This window comes from Lepisma saccharinum, chromosome 7 (genome assembly GCF_977018435.1).
Source record: "Lepisma saccharinum chromosome 7, izLepSacc3.1, whole genome shotgun sequence".
In the NCBI taxonomy this organism is placed as follows: Eukaryota; Metazoa; Arthropoda; class Insecta; order Zygentoma; family Lepismatidae; genus Lepisma; species Lepisma saccharinum.
Genome location: NC_139235.1, coordinates 82,904,187 through 82,923,618, shown reverse-complemented (window position 1 = coordinate 82,923,618; position 19,432 = coordinate 82,904,187). Strand labels below are relative to the sequence as shown.

The following is a 19,432-nucleotide window of genomic DNA, read 5'->3' as shown; positions in this document are numbered from 1 at the left end:
AAATTAACTCATTTAAGGAATTAATAATAGCGAAATGTTTTTTAATGTGTCGTTGTTACTATTATTAGGACAAAAGTGCATTTTTATTAGGCATTTTGAAAGCAATTTTTAAGTCATTAGATGTATTGTCCTATTTATAAGTGATCTTGAGCACTGGTCGAGTGCACTATATTTGAATGAGCATGACTGTGGATTTCAATTTTTCACGATGGGCTTATAACCCGTTCCAATTCTGGTGATTCTCCTTGTTTTCCTTAAAATAAACTGGCATATCCCCTCTAAGATGTCACATCTCTATTTCTGATCTTTATTCTTTTACAAATTTAAACTTCTCTTGCATCATGCTAGTTTCGTTCACTAATCTCTTGAATATTCATCAGTGTACATATTTGAGTTGTATGCATCAGTGGTCACAATATGAACAGCAGAAACAGTGCGAATTATTTCAAAGTGACTGGCAACACTACAAGATAGTACAAATAAGAGAAACAAGCAGCCCAGAGTGAAAAAGTATATAGATTTGACTTTGACTCATCCATTCTGATAAATACTGACAATTATGATAGCTCTTACATAGCGGAACACGTGTGTAGTAGGTGTACATGTAACTTACCCTATATTACACCTGGCTGTTTCTTGTATGCACATCTCTCACGCTGTAACTTCCTGTCATGATGTTTTAAATATGTCCATTTGTTTACTTGATTTACTTCCCAAGTCCTTTCACTTTGTATTGTTTTGGTTGAGTACCGTGATCAAGGCGATACTATCAAGAATTAAATTAAAGTTTCATTGTTCTTGCATTTTATTATAATCATACGAAACTAACTCTTACAAATACGAGAGTTGCAAATAAGGAAAAATAAATCTTTGTAAATGTTTTAAAATGTAAGGTATCTTGCATTAATCAGTGTTTAACTTTTAATATGATCGTTCAGTTTCACATCAATGTTAATTCATTTATCATAGACATAAAGGGTTAATGTAAGTAATGCATTACTTTTGAAGAGAAGTCGAAAAATATTATCTTTTTGATTAATATAAGCTGAGGTTTCACAAATATTTAATTTTGTAATTTCCTGTGTTAATATCTAATATCAATAATTTACTTTATACATAAATATTGTGTATTTCAGATTACTCCTAGAATAAAAACACGAGCTCTGTGTTTTTAATTTTTAATGTCATAACAAATACATTTTCAGTAAAATATGACCAATAAGCTACATAAATTAAAGTATTTTACTTGTCATATTGCACAATACTACTTAACATCACCATTTCTTCCATATCACAGGGAAATAACTGCGTATTTGTGTGTTGTAGCAAATAAGGATTAAGGAAATTCAGAGTACACGGATTTATGAAATGGAGCCAATGTCGTGATAATACTATAAGTTTGTCATGGAAAAATATATAAGTTTAAGAAAATAATAAATTGTGAACACTGTTATGTTAACTGTATTGAATAAGTAAAACAGTTAAATTATTCTATTTGTCAATCATACACATTGTATTTTTCTTTCTTTAGAGCATAATACAAGCAGAATTCTTTCTTTCAAGAAGAAGTTGTAAAGTGCGGTTGTAAAAAATTGAATGCAGAAACTCCTTTCGATCACTAAGTTTGTTCCACAATGTTTCAAAATTTTGGGAATGTGTTGGAATATGTTGGAATACTGTTGCACTTTTTAAAAGTGTTTCGACATTTTCAATGCATTTAAATCAAAAATTGTTTCTGGAAATTGACCGAGAAGTCAAAGAAGTATATCAAAAGTTAAACCTAGAAACAATCAGATTTCATTGTTTTGGAAACATATTTTATTTCTGATGATCTACCGTTGAAGATAGTAATTGATTAGCAGTAGATAAGAAATCCTTGCTGATGAATTTACATTTTGTCGTTTCTAAAGCTAACTAGGGATAAACTGCGAGTAATCAAAACAAGCCTCTACAGAGACGAAAATTATTCTTTTACCCTGTTAGGGTGCACCTTATAATGACTTTTCGAATCACCCTTTCTTGACTTCCGCAATTATTCAATAACAATATGGATTTAGGAAGAAGTATGCGTACAAAGAATATATGTGTAATTTAGTAGTAAGGTCTATGTGCAGAATTGAAAAGAAATCCAAAGAAAGGAGCTTTGACAAGAACGCTAGCAGGCTTCGTTTTCTGTGGACGGTGAACATTCACCAGAACCTGCCCGCCACCGACATCCACATTGACATTCGTAGGCTTCGATGGATAATACACATTGTCATTTGGCGACTGTGAGGTGCTCTGGATGCTACTTTCTGTGCTGGATGTGTTGCTTCCAGGTCTTTCAACATTGACATTGATTGCTGGTGGTTTTCCTTCTTCCGGTCGGACTACCTCCACGTTAACTGTTGGTTTTCCTGGCCGATTCACTTGAACGTTTACTGTAGGAACAAATGACTGAATGATTGTCACGATTTGATCGAAAACTCCTCTTTGCTGATAGACAGGTTCTTGGCTGTGCATGAAGTAAGAATTGGCAGAAACCTGCAATGACAGTCAAAACAACAAGAAAAGAAATGTCAACAGTTTACTTACAAGTTGTGTATTGGATTGCTGTAAAGAGTACTATGTCCCTATGCTACAACCACAAATGCCATCTTAGACCCCACGTAATTTGCCTCATTCTTGAAGTGGATTGTGACTAAACTCTACACTCACAGGAATGAGATAGTGTTCTTCAAAGAGATTACAGGGACCCTTTATCCTCGAGAGAACATAATGTTTAACAGTTTTACGCTTGTTGATTTCGATTCGTTTTTGTTAAAAATGATTTAATGTTTATAGACCAAATGCAATTTGAAACAGAAATTAATAGAGCAAGAAGTGGAAAGCGTTGTTGTAATACTGTAAGGAAACGTGTATTCTATCCTACCCCAGTTGATCATTATAACTTGAAATTAATGCTAATGAGCGTCTGCGTATAATTCAAGTGTAATGAGAATTTAATTCGCATGATGTAATGATCAGTGTAATGCCTGTTGTGTTGATGAACCTCTTGAGTTTTCAAAATGCCAAAATTGGTGCTGTACAACCACAATTCAATTTTAATTAGAAAATTAGAAAAACATCACAGTCAAGGATCACAAGATGTTATTGTGAAAATATGAAGTGTTACAAATATGGGATGTGCAATGAGAAGTAATGCTTCCTCTGTGAAGTTCTAAGCTAAAGTCAAATTCCTATAATTTGCCTCTTAATCCAAAACTACTTGCACACGCAATGTGTAACTGCCCAAGAAAACATCAAGTATTAAGAACTTTACACCTTCGATATATTCTCGAACACTATTTTCCTCAAAGATTGTAGCCCCCAAGCTGTAGGTTTGTTGCATAAGTCCTGCCTCTTTGATACTTCGTAATGTTCATATAGTGATGTTTTCGCGGGCTTCTACTTAGGACAGGATAGATATACATAGTTCGAATATCTGCAGGTATCAAAGCGATCATTTCAGACATCCGTCTCGGTGACTCCAAGGATTACGTACTCACACGTCACTCAAGGTCGAACATAGTTTTTCACTCATTAGTTGCCCAAGTTGACGATGGGCATTCCGGCCAAGCTGACTTTGACACGCGTAGGTCTGCCGTTGTTGTCTCTTCTGACGTCGACATTGACGAAACCCCTCAGTACGTCTACGAGTACGTTTCTGCTCTTGGGATTGTTTCCCGTGTGACTGACGTCAACGTCGACCAATCCTCTGAGGACATTCACGCCGACGTCACCAGGCTTCCTCACGCCAACGTTCACAATGCCTCCATTGTTGCCCACTCTGACTCCTGTTGATGAGCGTCCGTTGGCGTTCTTGTTGACCCCAACGTCCACGAACCCGTTCAAGACATTGACGCCAACGTCGCCAGGTTTTCTCACTCCGACGTTGACGATGCCGCCGTTGTCGCCAACCTTGACATTGGTGGCCTTGACGTCGTTTCTTCTGTTGACGCCGACGTCGACAAATCCACGCAGCACGTCAACATTGACATTGCCATTCTTGTTGGCGTCCTTGTTGACACCGACGGCAACGATGTCGGAGCCTGAATTTGGATTCACGTCGTTGCTGATTCTGGAACCGACATTGACTTTGACATTGGTTGGTTTGATCGCAGCGTCAGCAGGATGCCTCTTGGTGTCAACATCAACCCCAACATTATCAGGTTTCACTCCCACATTGACTGCAGTGCCTCGTCTGGTATTCACGTTCACACCAACATTCGGAGAGTCACCCCTAAGTATACTATAGAGCAAGTCACGAATAAGTCCTCTTTTCTCCCTGGGGACATTATCATCGAACTCCTGGAAAGAAAGCAGGAAACAAGTGAAAGATTTTCAACAGTGACATGGAAGAGCAGCTGAACCAGGATGAGTCCAAAGTCCCTTTGACTATAGAAATGACAAAAACAAAAGTGATTTTTGCAAAATTAATTTGTTCCAAAGTCTAACAATCCTCAGTGGCGTAAAAATTAATGTTACCGCGCTGTAATCAATAGTTCTAAGGTTCGATTCCTAGCGGACACATATTTCACTGATGCAGATCTCACTTCAAACTGCAGATCCAGTATTGCCTAGCCTTTTTCTTCGAATAAAGTATACTTTTAACGAAAGAATAATACATATACTCTGTCCCGGAAATCTCTGGAGCAAACGAACGAAAGTAAGTTTCTGCACAAGTTCTGACACGAGAGGGCTCGACCAATGAACAAGTACGAGGGAACGGGATTGCGTGGAGGAAGGTAAAGCGACTGCAGTCATCAGCCTTTGAAACAGCGTGTATTGCTTCACTCTGTCCACTTCCTTTTTTCTCTTATGTGCGGTCTTGCTCCACAGAATCCCCGGGATAGAGTATAATATATCTACTAATAAGATAAATTCGATACTTGAACAGATATTTAAAAGCCACAACGAGAAATATTTTACAGCTATTTTGTTCACAGTCACATAATGGGACTTTGGACATATCCTTGTAAAGAACATTAACAGTAACATTGAAGAGAGTAATTTTTATACAGAAATATTAGAATAAAATATATTAAATATATACATTTGTTCATAAATATATGTGTACACTACAACTGCATTAAACAATCGGGTTGCAATACAACTAGAATTATTTGAAAAGCAGATGCACGTTGTTGTCTCTCTCTATCTTGTTTATAACTATTACGTACAAGATATGTGCAATTAATACTTAAATATTTATCAGACGGTTCGTGCCAGTGTTTTTTGTCGCGTGGCTAAAAGTTTCTTCGTAAATGTATCCAGGTAATATTGGATGAGAAATACAACAGGGAAGGATAAAGTGTGATTCATGCAATACCTAACAACTTGATATAATGTTTCCTATGAACTTACTGTTGTTGGCGTAAACAAGTAGATTAGCTTGACTGATGGAAATTGATTTCAAATTGAAAATATATTGTTCATGTGACGTTGAATTTTATTTTAGCGGAAAACATTCAGCCAGCGTAATGTATGAGGGACGTATATAAAGATCTAAAAATAACTATCTTTCACCTATCTATTAAAATTCTGTACAGATGACTTGTTTGAAAACTACGTATTTACGAAATCATGTGCACTATACTTTGTTAGTAAATTAGAATGAAACACCAAATTAAAATCTCTCTGAAGTAATGATTTTGTAGTTAGTGTGTAATATCTTTCCAGTCTTTTGCAAAGAATATTGTTATATCTGTATAATGTACGTACAGTGGGATCCATGAGTATTACCCTGCAAATTGTCCATGACTATTTTCATTAATTTTTCTCTTACATCCTATGTGTTTCTAAGCGATAGATTTTTATGTATACTGGTTCAGAAGTTGTCATCAGCTTGTTTTGAGTTTTCTTTTAATTATTGAAGCTCTTATTGGATCAAATAAGATGCACGAACATGGTGATGGACAATTTGCACGGTAATACTCATGGATCCCACTGTACATAATGTACTTTCTTACTACTGCTTTGATATGTGCCAGTAACAAAATGTTGCTAGAGTGAAATAACATTAACAAAACATTAAGAGTCAGAAATGGATTAAAGAAAATTATATTACAATTAATGTTGTGTTCTCGTGTACTCTAACTTTTGGGGCATCCTTCTATTGTTATTAATATAACCATTTAAAATATTTACATAATAAATCGTGTTAATATCATGAGCAATAGTACATGCATCAAATTTTCGAACACTTAAAACATAAAACAATAATAAAGTAAATGCATGGAAATAAATACAAAGTTTTGATTGTCTTCCACTTAAGAAAGTGGCGGGCAATTTCTTTTAAAAAACAGAAACCACAGCATATTACGGCGGGTTTTCCGCTAAAAGCAAAGTTGTATGTTAAAGCATGCATTTATAAATGGTGATTGTTATACTACATACATTGTGCAGACATTATTAAGTGCAAATGGTTCATATACAAGTAATTGAATCATATATTGTTCGCATCCAATTGTGTATAAATATATAGAGTGAGTGCAAGATGCGGTGGTCCTGTTGGTAAGGGGTCTCACTGGCACTTTGAAGATTCTGGTTCGATTCCAGGGGTGGGTGACTTCGGCTGGGGAACTTTTTCTTCCAATGTCCTTGCATGTATTGGCTCCGGGGTCCACCCAGCCTCTACCAAATGGACATCTGGGAGTAACTAACCCTGCGGAAGGGGAGGGTTAAGGCGGCCGGAGTTTGGTGCTGATCACATCGCCTCCACAAATGGCACATCCACCCCCTCCCCCCATTCCTTCACGACAGATTGTAATGTGCAGGAGGTAGTTTTATCTTTTCATATTATACTATACTGTACATCTTATGTAACATTTTTAAAGCCAAATAATTCTGCTTACTATCAGTTTTACAATCCCTATAACTTATATTTCATTACTTACGTCCCTATTTTATATTTTCAGGCAGTCAAATAAACAAACCTAGGCCAATTCGAAAAACACTGCCTTACGGTAAGTGCTAAATTAACTAAGAGAATAAGTTTGAAACTGCAAGGTGTAAATAGATCTAGAACCATATTCTACGATAACAAGTTATGGTTATGTTTATCCTTACTGTTATACTGTTTAGGTTAGCAGATACCAACGATGTTGCTACGAAGTTAGTGATACAGAATATTGTTACTATGTTGTGGGAAGTAAAATATAATTAATTTTTCTGTAAAAGAAGATTTTCATCATTTCTGCCAGGGGTGATTTGCCCCACCTATCTCTTTTCTAATGACATAACTTTCGCTTTTTTAGAACAATACTTTCATTAGATCCTCACTTTCAACTCCATCTACGTTTGTGAAATTATTAATTGCGCTCAGGTTATTGTTTATTGACAGCTTCCGAAAGTTTAATATAAGACATGCCAGCAGACGTTCAACGAATTTGAACAGCCATTCCATAGAAATAGTTAGTTATAGTTTTCTTAAATAAGTTTGATTTGATTTGCTTTACTTCGCTTGGCTATTTGTGGCACTTTTGCTTAATTTGTGAAGATGGGAATGAGTGATATGATGAAATTGATGAATGGACACTATCATGCTCAGGCCGGGATTCGAACCCGGGACCCCCTGGCGTCGTAGGGCGAAGTGATGACCACTCCGCCACGGGGTCGGTTTTTTTTTACTATCAAGAAATATAGTTTTTTTAAATTATTATTTTTTTTTTCTCTTAAATAAGAAACGCTAATGTGTATAAAATTTGATTTTGTGAAAAAGTATTAACAAAATAAACCTTTTCCCGAAAGGTAATATACAATATTTTTATTAGTTAAATAAGACAGATGAAGTCGATAGCTAGAGAATTAGGGAAGGAAAGACAATGCGTATGTAGTTGAAGTGTTAGTTGAACGTGCTCTCATGAGAACGTGTGCTTTCTTCTGAACAGCCTCTGCCTTCCATAAACCCTAGCATTTCGTTATCTGAAATTTCTCGTCAAATTACCGAATTGCCCTTTCCTCCCTCACATCCTTATAGACCCCGACTTACCGCCCAAAATGCAATCAATTTTACCCAGGCTGCACAGAGAATACTCACACCAAATATGAAACCTCGTCATTTTCTTTCCAGCACTAAAATAAACGTTCCAAATCCTCAAGATGTCAGCCATAACTGTCGAACTACCTTTGATGTTCTTAGTACAACACCTAGGTACATTTTCTTCAACAGTGCTCATCTTCATATTATATTTTATATTATTACAGTTGCACTTTCTTAACTTATTTTTTGTTTTAGTTTGGTTCTTTGTTTTCTGATTTTTGTATGCATATATTTTGAAATGTTTGGTGCACGTGTATGGCGACAAATAGGCCTACTTTATTTTTGGGTTCTTTTCTGTTTCCTCTATTTTCGGCATTTTTCGTCTACATTTTTCTCACCTTCTTTTTAACCCTTTTTCCTAATTTACTACCCTTTCCTTTTCTTCTTCTCTTGCTTTCTCGTCCTTCTTTTTAAAAATTCGATCACATTTTATTTGTCTTCAAAATCACACATCAAACATGGCCAACTATCCGTGTTAAACGTTTTGAGGAGGGAAGTCTTAAGTTAGCATTTTGCATTGCGACCAATATTTTTTGGCAATAGATTTCTACAAAATTATTTCTTCGTAGTACTAAATACAAAATATGAAAGCATAATGTATAATCATGTCAGAGTCGTATAGCCAGAATTTTATTTCGGGGTGAGGGGTCATCCCTTATCAGCAGCAGCCATATAAAAGCGAAAAAGTGTAGGGGGTTAGAAGCCCTGAATACGAATTTCTCAGTATATTACACCTTATTACACAATATGCTTAATACTGCTAAGGAAGTAAAATTAATGACCACTATACACTATTTAAATTAGATATTTGTAGGATTTTGGGGAAGGCTTCACCCCTCTGAGCCCTCCTCCTGGCTACGTGCCTGAATCAAGTGTTATTTTAGAGAAATTTTATTTATCTCGAACCACGATAAAGGTTGTGAAAAGAAGTGAAATAACAATAAAATCACCCCCGCCCTCTCTCTAAGGTGACACTTTTTTGTTTTGTATAAATGGCGTACTTATAGCAAGGTTAATGTATCATTAGAATGTGAAACTATAGTGTCGCAATATTTAACTTAAATACCTAAAGAAGAACAAACTCTAGGTAACAACATTTACCTTAGCGAATGGAAAACCGAATGTGGAAGTCACTAGCACCATCAAACGGTTTTAGACGGCAACTTTAAGTTATAAAACAATGCTTATATTGTAAAATATCGAAACAAAAATTTCTCATATTGCTCATTTTGAACATCGGACAATAATGTTGGTATCAAGTTATGTATAATAGATAGCTACATTCAATTTATCTCAAATGTGAAACTCTATGTATAGGTTTAATTTTTATAAAGAGAAAGGCAACTGACACCAGAAAATGCGCAAATTGTATACTCGGTTTCGTGTGTTGAGTTGTCTATTTTCCTATCTGCATAGTGCAATACTAGGGCATAGATTTCGTATTCGTTTCATGGATGAATTTACTTTCTACCGTCGTTACGTCATCACAAAGGAAACAATCCATCTACTAAATATCTATGTTTCTAATAACCTTGAGTAAAACTTCCGTGTAGCAATATGTCAGATTTGAATGAGAAAATTGTATATTTACTTCACAACACATGAATCGCCATCTGAATTTACAGGTTAAATAACTCTGTCTGTGAACGTATCTAATTCATAATAATTAATTCAATCAGAATGATTGCCATTCGCAAGAAAGCAAAAAAAAAAAAAATCGATAAGGAAGCACTAAATGGTCGTGGTCTATCGTTTGATGTCTTGAAATCTATTAGTTTTCATTCCATGGTGTTGGCGGCGCCACTGAACGCCCACCGAACACCCTGAATTTCCCTTTCTTCAAACAGCTACATAAGTTCCTTACACCAGAGGCAGGATATGAACGATATTTACCTCTACTGGTTGAACGAAGGTCGGCAACAATACCTGCGAGCTGACGCAAGCGACCAGGAACAACGAAACGATCTGGAAAAAAGAGAAAATGAAAGTTATAAAGCTTGCTCTGCAGTGAGATTTAGTTTGAGTGTTACTAATATAAAGCAGAACATTGATACAATTTTTTAAAAATCATTATATGAAAGTGCTCGTGTGCAGCGTAAATCGTGCAACAAGACGAGAAATCAAATTGGGTCGGTGGAAGAAAAACTGGTTTTCAACATTGCCCTCTAGGTAAAAATAACAAATACCATCTCATTGTCTGGACAACAAAAAAAATTATCCTTTGTTTTTGAAGAAATTATTTTTCCACGATGTGTGAATTATGCTGTACTTATGAAAGGAGGACCTCCCAGGCCTGTAAGCATATTGCTAATGAAATTACATTCTTTACCAAGTATTGGGTCGCCTGTCAACTTCGTTCCTGATTCGGCGTCCAGAAAGTGTGGCAGTTCGGAAACTGGATATTTGTGACGGTTTTGTTCTCATACTGAATTTGTACATCTTTTAACTCCTTGTATCTTGTCTTATATAAGGTTTAGGTCACAGTTACGAGAGGGAGGGGGGATCGTGATCTTAAAACCAACCCCATTCTTACTATTCTTTACTTTCTGTGACAGAGAATATCAACTTACAAAAATAATAGGATTGATTATGTTCTATGTGAGTGCTCCATCATCAATTTTATCACATCATTCATCGTCGCGATTAGGTCGCAGAGAAGCAACGTAAAATAACCTAATTCAATTAATCAACCAATCAATCATAGTCCACTTGGAGTATTTACCAATTTTCCTGCAATTTTGATATAAAATTCCCCTTTTACCCTTTCCACCTAAATTTTAGCTTCAATATCCCTGCGCAAAGGCAAAATTCCCTATACGTGGCAACACTGTTCTAAACTCTCATCATGACATTAGCATCAGTAGAATCTCATAGACAAGGGTAAGGCAAGATCACATCTACAAGCCACTGATCCCAGCAACGGTCAACCGCCTGAGTTCACTCTACAGGATGTCATTGACCTTCACAGAGTCTCCTCCAAGACATGAGATAGAGTAATCGCTCACTGAGAATGATTGTTGGCTGTTTTAACATGTGATTATTTCTTCAGCGATGCATTCGTATGACATATTATCCAGGTGGACCAAGAAATCCAGAATGTGTAGATTTCCCCCCTCAAATACTTATGGCTGTACCATTCGACAGTGTTGCTCAATCTGAATGCACAATTTCCCTATGCAAGAGCCAAAATTCCCCTTTCTCGCCCACTCTAAAGAAATAATAATAATAAAGTAAAGCGTAACAGTAGTATTTTTCTTGACCTATGATCATATACGAAAAATTTTAAACAATGAATCGCATTGGTGTTTATAGACACGAGGCTTTTATTTGTTTATTTAGAGATTATTTTATTCATGCGCAGGCCGGGATTTATATATGTGAAGACCCGGAGCTTACATCACCAAGACCCCACCCCAATCCCCTCCACAATTTCAGTTATAACTTTTCGCCAAGCTACATGAGGTGGTTAGTTATACGTATTTCTACATTTTTCATCACATCCGAAGTACCTAATCTTTTCTTTATGTGGTACTTTTCGAAGCAGTTTTTTCCCCAGTGAAGGCCTGGAGCTGCAGCCCTCAAGGTCACCCTAAATCCTGATCTCATCTTGACCATATCCTGCATAATATTTCGCCTCCTAAGATCACTACCTGCTTCTAATCATAGAAGTATTCAATTGGTCACAGTTTTCTTGTTTCAAGATCTTTAGTAATTCCTTTTGCTTTCTAATGACAAAGTTAAATCGGCTATTTATGAAATGATATGTGAACATTTCTAGTATAGTAAAATATACATGTAATGAACACCAGTACACTTATTTATTGCAACATTCACATATCTCTAAGTATATGTACTTAGTGAATTTGATTGGATGGGCAATCGGGTGGGCACACGATTTTTTGGGTGGGCGCTTGCCCACCCGTGTCCACCCCTGTCGCCGTCCCTGATTTACTATCAATCTGCACTCCTCGCTGTAAAAATATGTTTTACAGCAGTTCAACGGTACATTCTAAATTATTTGTTAACATCTAGGGTATTTGAAAATTAGAAGTTTGAGTCAGTGTTTATTTCCTATACGTTGAAGCACAGATGAAACACAGATTACAACGTACATGAAACTATTAAAATATCAGTGAGTAAGGAAGAAAATTGAAGTTTGTTTTAGATCCACTTATTGCACAGATTGGCTAATCGCGACTGGACGTACAGTTTAAAGTTAGATTCGAACCACTATGTGCCTCTACGGAGTACTGAACCCGGGGCACCTTGATTAAATGGCGACGAAATTACCATTACGCAATAGGGAGGCCAAATAAAAAGAAAATAAATATATAGCCTAATTTAAAATCTAAGGAAGAAACTTATGCAATATTTTACTAGAAATGAAGGCGATATGATTTTAGCTATGTCCAAGGGGAGACCCCCGGAACCTCTTTTTTGGCCAATTGTAGCTTTACCGTTGTGATATTGAGACAAAAAACCTGAATTTTAACACAGCAGCATTGGTCGCCTTCCCTTTGAATTATTGACTGATTGATTTGCTTCATTTTTGTGTCACTTTTGGTTAATAGTTAAGATCAGGTTGAGTGATGTAATGATGATTTTGACGAATGATTGATTTCACACTCACAAAGAACACTACTGCCCAGGCCGGGATTAGAACCCGGGACCCCTGGCGTCGTAGTGCGCTGTGCTAACCACTCCTTCAGGGAGGTTTGACTTAGAATTATTTGTATCCAGTCGTGCTGCTGGGAACAGGGGTGCGCCCACAACGATAGGTGAGGATATGTTCTATAGCCCCTCCGTGTTATAGTCTCCATCCTCCTGCACACCCAGATATCACTCGATGAAAGATAAAAGTTAGGTGAGGCTCCCCGTGCACACTGCGCCGAAAAAATGGTGGCGGTGTGTGGAGGCTCCACACGTTCACGATCTCGGGTCACCACGTCCCGTGCCCCCCCTCTCCAAGGTGCCAATTTATTAGATGCTGTGTAAACCTCCGAGACGCTTTTATGCAGGGAAAAGGCCGGAAAAATTCCGACTTTACATCACCCACCTCGAGAATTGAACCAGGGTCTCTCGCTTGGCAGTCGGACGCCATACCCTACCGGCTGAACCACCGTGGCTCCATTTCGTTGTTTAATTATGTCTACAAGCACAGCATTTAACTGATTTTATGGAAGGGTTGTTAAGGGTCCAGGAAAACATAAAATCTAATGGGTTCTATTGGGTTGCGCAACCTTTCTCCTCGCACAATTTAAATTCGGTCCACGTTGTGTATTGTTTTATTTTAAAAAAATATTTCTGAACCGTATTTAAATTGATCCGGAAAAATATGTTCCTGGACCGTATTTAAATTCATCTGGAAAAACGGTTTCTGGACCGTTTTTCAATTGATCCAGAAAAATGTTCCTGGACCGAATTGAAATTCTTTACAGATAAAAAGGTTCTTTACGGTCCAGTACCCATTTACGCTTGCATATTTTTCTCTCCTGGACCGGAATTCAATTTATTTAAAATTCCTGAACCTTTAACAACCCTGATTTTATGTGATATTGAAAACTGCTGTTTCTGTCAGTACACGAGCACAGAAATTCTATTTACAAATGACGTTACTTTATTATTTTGCACTGCCATCATGTGAATGCTCACAGAATTTCAATCGTTTTATGTTTTTTATGCATTATTTTGCGTTACACTGTGAAATATCTTCTATCACCTAGCCAGATTTATGTCGCCATTTTTAGAATTCTGGCCCACTGTGCAACAACCTGACACTGGGATGCACCTGCACTACAAAAGTGTAGCGAAGTAGACTTGTGAGCGAGCATGTGCGCGACGAAGCGTCAGATTGGTGAGACGGCTGTAGCTTGTGGCCAGAGCAGTAGCAACGTTAGAGCTGAGTTCTCTAATTTGCTTGTTCTACGAACAGCTGTGCCTCGGCGCACTGTAGCGATTTTACTATCGAACAGATTAGCAACTGCTGCGCCGATCGCGGCAGAGATTCGTGGGTCAGGCTATACGACGCGCGTGGGTCGTTACGTTCAAGTGCGTGAGCACATATACGCTTGTTTCGATTATGCTACATAACCTTCTTCGCCACCGTGATGTACTGACGTAGGACCAGTTCCTTGCAGTACATAATACACCCTTCATTTAAGTACAGGTGCATAAGATATTACTGTCCTTGTTCCAATATCGTTTTATGTTGCATGTTTTCACCTTGCCAGCCACTTTCAAATATTATGTTGTTCGTAATTCTAGTTTTTCAAATAATGTTAAGTACATAAGAGCCTGCAATACACTTTTGGGGACTGTAACTATTGGAAATGTTGTCGAAATATCTTTTCCGTTTTATCTCATTATGAACGAGAACGCATTGTTGAGTTTGAAAGACATACAAATCAGCGTTGCGTAGTAATAGCTTTAGCATATAATACCACCTTATTCCCTGCAAGGAACCTTCGAAAATAGCGGTAAGTACTAAGTATTTTCCAACCACCAGGGGCAGTTTGACTTACAGCACGAGATACATTATATTTTAGGTTCCTTCATGATTAACAAGTCGTAAAATAATCGTTGGTTACTTAATATGACAAGCAACACTTAGATCTATAATTTATCACAAAAGTGTATAGATCGACCATAACGAAAATGTCCAGTGGATACGCATTAAAAATAAATCTTTTTTTGTCAATGTTAATCATAAATTCAGTCATATTGCTACATTTTCCTCTAAATTATTCACGCATGCGCACTTTTACAAGCAATTATAGAATTATCACTGACACGCTAGTCAGAAATGCAACTGTCATGCCGACGTGTGACGTCCACGTCCACGAACACACAGGACTTTCATAGTTATCTAATATATTGTTTAACATATCATACAGGATAGCCACAGTGGTCCAGTTGTTAGGGTCATTTGACCCATGAGTGAGAGCCTGGTTCGATTCACAGAGTGGAAATTTTCAGGTTGAAAATTTTACGTCTATGTTCCTGCCATATATATTGTTGCTGTTAGGTTTTAAAGTAGCAGCAAGCACAAAATATATAAATTCTTTTAAGAAATTAAATACAGAAATCAACTTACGAGTTCGTATATTATATATATATCCCATAATACATTCTTAAAACAGTAACAGTGATGATGAAATTACTCTCTTCTTATCAGATATTTTTATCATTAAAACAATTACATTTATGAATGTTACAAAAATATGATAGTCATAATATTCTCAGTCTGTCTATTTGGGTATAAATATCACCTGAGTGTGGTTACTAGAGGGGAGAATTATAGTTTTTACATGCCATAAAGATACCCTGCATACGAAAGTACTCACTTATCTGGACTTGATTCAAATGTCGAGCACTAATGAAGTATGACGATTAAGGTTTCCGAAGAAACATAATGTTTTGTTGGATAATTGAACTCATTTTGGAACAATTTAATTTACAGGGAGCACAGAATGGACGAGAAGATCAAATTACAAAGGTGTCCTTACCATCACCATGATAGCTCAGTTTATCGCTCGATCCCTCCAGGGCTTCTTCAACCACTACAGGAAATTTGCTACTCGAAAGAGTGCAAGATAATCGCGAGATCGTGCAACAAAATACTCGACGACATCTTCGATTTTGATAAAAATAAAAGCGCTATTAAGACTTTCCTTACCCAACTTCCAGTCACCGTACGAGAAGAAATTCTGGAAAAATCGGATAAACATGGGTGGGGCAGTTACCCCTTAGATCTCCTGTTGGCTGAGGTTCTCTTCGCGACAGGATGGAGGAAGTTGGTGTGGAGAACGGGCGACCAATGCGAGCAGCAGCACATTGAAAACTTCTTTGATTTGGCATCCGCTGAGGGGAAACACTTACGCACGCTGCAATTTGATTGTTACATCTTCCGACACATTGAGATCGTCCGATTTCATTTCACACCAAGAATCTATGAGCAGATCGGAGTTACCTTAGCTTCTGCAGAGAACCTTGTGGATCTGCAGTTAACGTATATCTGCGATGACATCATTATGAAGTTCATTGGCGAGAGCTGCACCCGTCTTCAGAGCCTTGACGTATCTTCCAAGGAGGTAACCGTTAAAGGAGTCCATTTCCTAACTCAAAATTTCGTTCGACATCCGGCGGAAACTGACGAAGATAAGAGGGTATGGAAGAGTGTCGTCTGGGACCTTCCTGGTGTCTTCCCTTCGCTCGAACAGCTGCTGCCTGAAGGGGAACCTGTGAAGTTCTACGAGAGGACAAGGAGTCCGCTGTGTTCCACGCTAAAATCGCTGAACATCAAAATTGATCACGAACCCAAATTCGAACCAATACTTGCGATACTGGAACTCATCCCAAACTTAGAGTCTATTGGGGAGTGTGCTGACTGGTTCTTATGGAAGCTCTGGAATAAGTGGTACAAGCTTAAGAAAGCAAATAGAGACTTTGCACCTCGTCCCTTAAACCTCACAAAAATTAAAGTTCGAGCGATGCGAGAGCCTGTATTTCACATGATGATTACGATGTGCCCAAAACTCCGACAAGTAGGCTATGAAAAATTTTCATCGCAATCAGCCGACCTCATTTTCGCTGAGTTCGTTCAACCACTTTGGATGCCTTGAGTCTATGAACATTAGCCTCGGCTATGGTATTCTGAGTAAGAATTTTCGGGATCTGTCAGCTGAAATAAGAAAAATACTAAGAAAAGTAAGCATTGACAATACTCACTCTGAAAACGCCTTTGATATTTCTGGCATGCAGCTGTGTTCAGCGCTCTGTCGTCTTAAATTGAAATTGCACACTATTTTGTGGAGTGGTCTTCCAAATGGCGGTCTACCTCTGTTCCGTCAGTCGCAAAATAACAAGTAAAGAGCCAACCAGCGCCATCTATTGGCGTTCAATACTACTAAAAACAATAGAACATCGTCGAGCGTACAGCAGAGACAGATACCTGCACGCGAAAAGATCACTTTTCACAACGCTACATACTTTCATGTATTTTTATGTATATTTACAGTTCGCTCATGCTTTATATACAATAAAGCCACGTATAATCATTACGCGAGTGTTGTTTTTTTTATCATAACCTCAGCGGTGAAGGAAGACAACAGTCCGGAGCCGCAACAACCTCCATGTGACACAATGCAAAATTTGAGCTCCGTTGAACTTCTTGCGAATGTAACAGGAAAAGCTGTCCTTTCTATTTTGGAATGTGCCCCGAATTTGGAATATTTAACCGTCTCTGACATTGTTGAAAGGAGTGAGGACTTCTTGCAGCGAATTCTTGGGATGAGAGAGATGCCGAAGTTGGAAACATTGCAAGTGCTTGAAGGGTTTCTGCTGGACACAGAAGAGGAACTACTTGCATTCGTTTCTCACTTTGAGAAAATACAGCATGTCGGTAAAATACGCTTTCTATCAAATTAATGGTTCTTAATTTGCACGTGAAGTTCTCCTGTATATTAACATGATAATCTACAAGTCTCAATAGTTTATTCAGCTTTCTGTGAAATCAATCGTGTTCATATTTTGATAAATGAATGATGTAAGCGTTAAAATATATTCTATACTTTATTTATACTGTGAATATGAATATTATTTATGTGTAACAGATGCACGGTGATTATTGCAGACCGAAAAACAGCATTCAATATGTACAAAGGCTAAGTCATGTAAAATACAACTTTGAATTGGCAATTAAAGTGCCCTTTATTTAGCTATTGTGCCGCTCATAAGCGGCCCGTGTAGCGACCGGAAGCACGCCGCTTGCCGGTGAATTTGGATGTACGTAATCCAACTCAAGCGCAGGATCACAGACTCAAACGATGTGTCCATCTGTGAGTGCCCGTTTCAATGGTTTCTCGGCATGCTTTGATGAGCAAGGACGACTTTCAGAAAACAATTGGGAGGATGAAGCATTTGCTTTTAGTCTTCTTGAGGACTTGATATTAGTGAAATTGGCTCGACACATGCGATGACATTTTTCAGCCGATAAATCATGCATCTTTATTCTCAATCAAAATTTCTGCTGAAGGCAGTATTGTACAAAACTGTCTATGTCTTTTGGTGAATGCATTTCCCCCACATATAATAGGCCTATAACTTCTCTGGTCCGTCTTCTGTTTTTAGAGATTTTTACTTTCTTGAAAGCAGACATTTCGGCTGTGATAACTAATAACGAGTATACACGTATGTTATGATGTTCTTCTGAACATTCCCTAATGTTTACCTCATTTCCACGTACTTCACCTCAGCAACTGCAGTCTTGGAGACCAACGAGGCTCTGGCATCTGAACCTACAGCCAGCACAATCCTTTGTAGTGTTGTTTGATTTGAGAATTTCTTTTTAAGTACACTTTATGCACAGATAGGAAAATCCGGAGTGGACCTACAGTTTAAAGTGGGATCCGAACCACTTTGTGCCTCCACAGTGTATCGAACCCGGGTCCCCTTGATCACAAGGCGACGACGTTACACTAAGCCACCGGGGAGGACACCTTTGTATGGTTGCATGTATGGCCTCCTGTGTATTGCTCATAGGAATATATCTCCTATGCTCCAGTACCGCCTCGGTTTTTACCCTGGGTAAGGAGATTTTAGAAACACGCAAGGTGATTTTTTATACATTGTAAGGGACTTGGCCTCATATAATATGAATGAAGAAAATAGCCCAAGTGCTGACGCATACAAAATTTTAATTTCAATCAATCAACATTCTTCCATGAACATCGGTAACAATTAAACCAAATTAATGGCTAGTTAATACTACAACAACAAAAACAACTATTATTACTATTAATAATAATAATAATACTAATATCAATTATTATGATTATTATTAAATGTTATTGCATGTATATAACAATAACATACTATTCAATAGTCAATACCAGTTACAATACGTGTAATTAAATAGGACTAAGGACACATGCTGCTAGAAGAATTCGATACACACACTACATAATACATTTGTTTTATATGAATTCTAAGGTGAAAACCAACAAGTGTAATATGTCAAATTAAAGATAAGCGTTTACGCTACAATGTTTGTTTGGAACATTTCCTTCTCTGATGCCTAGATTATTAATAAATTAATGATAAATATAAAATTAATAATAAAAATTACGAATTTGTTTTACTAATCCGCGATTAACTACTTAACGGTTGCTCCTATGGAAACACTAAATATGACATTAAATATAGAACACATATTAAGCTTTCATTTAAAAAACAGTTCGTTGTGATCTGGCCATTGGTTTCAGAGATATAGTAGTAATTTTTTCAAATGTCAACATCCGCCATCTTGGATTGGCCGCCATTTCTATTAGCTACCACTTTGAGATGGCAAGCATGGTTTCTTGGTATCCTTAC

The 19,432-nt window shown here is 37.4% G+C and overlaps 1 protein-coding gene across 2 annotated transcripts in view; it reads right to left on the bottom strand.

The window, feature by feature from the left end:
• Positions 1–1,162: 1,162 nt before the first annotated feature.
• Positions 1,163–19,432, bottom strand: part of LOC145989965 (uncharacterized) — a 54,683-nt gene continuing 36,413 nt past the window's right edge. For both annotated transcript variants that reach the window (XM_083125517.1, XM_083125518.1), the window contains exons 2-3: positions 9,956–10,027; positions 1,163–4,329 (exon numbers count right to left, since the gene is read on the bottom strand). In XM_083125517.1, the coding sequence (XP_082981643.1) occupies positions 3,562–4,329; positions 9,956–10,027 (840 nt within the window). In that variant the 3' untranslated portion in view covers positions 1,163–3,561. The remainder of the gene's footprint in view (positions 4,330–9,955; positions 10,028–19,432) is intronic.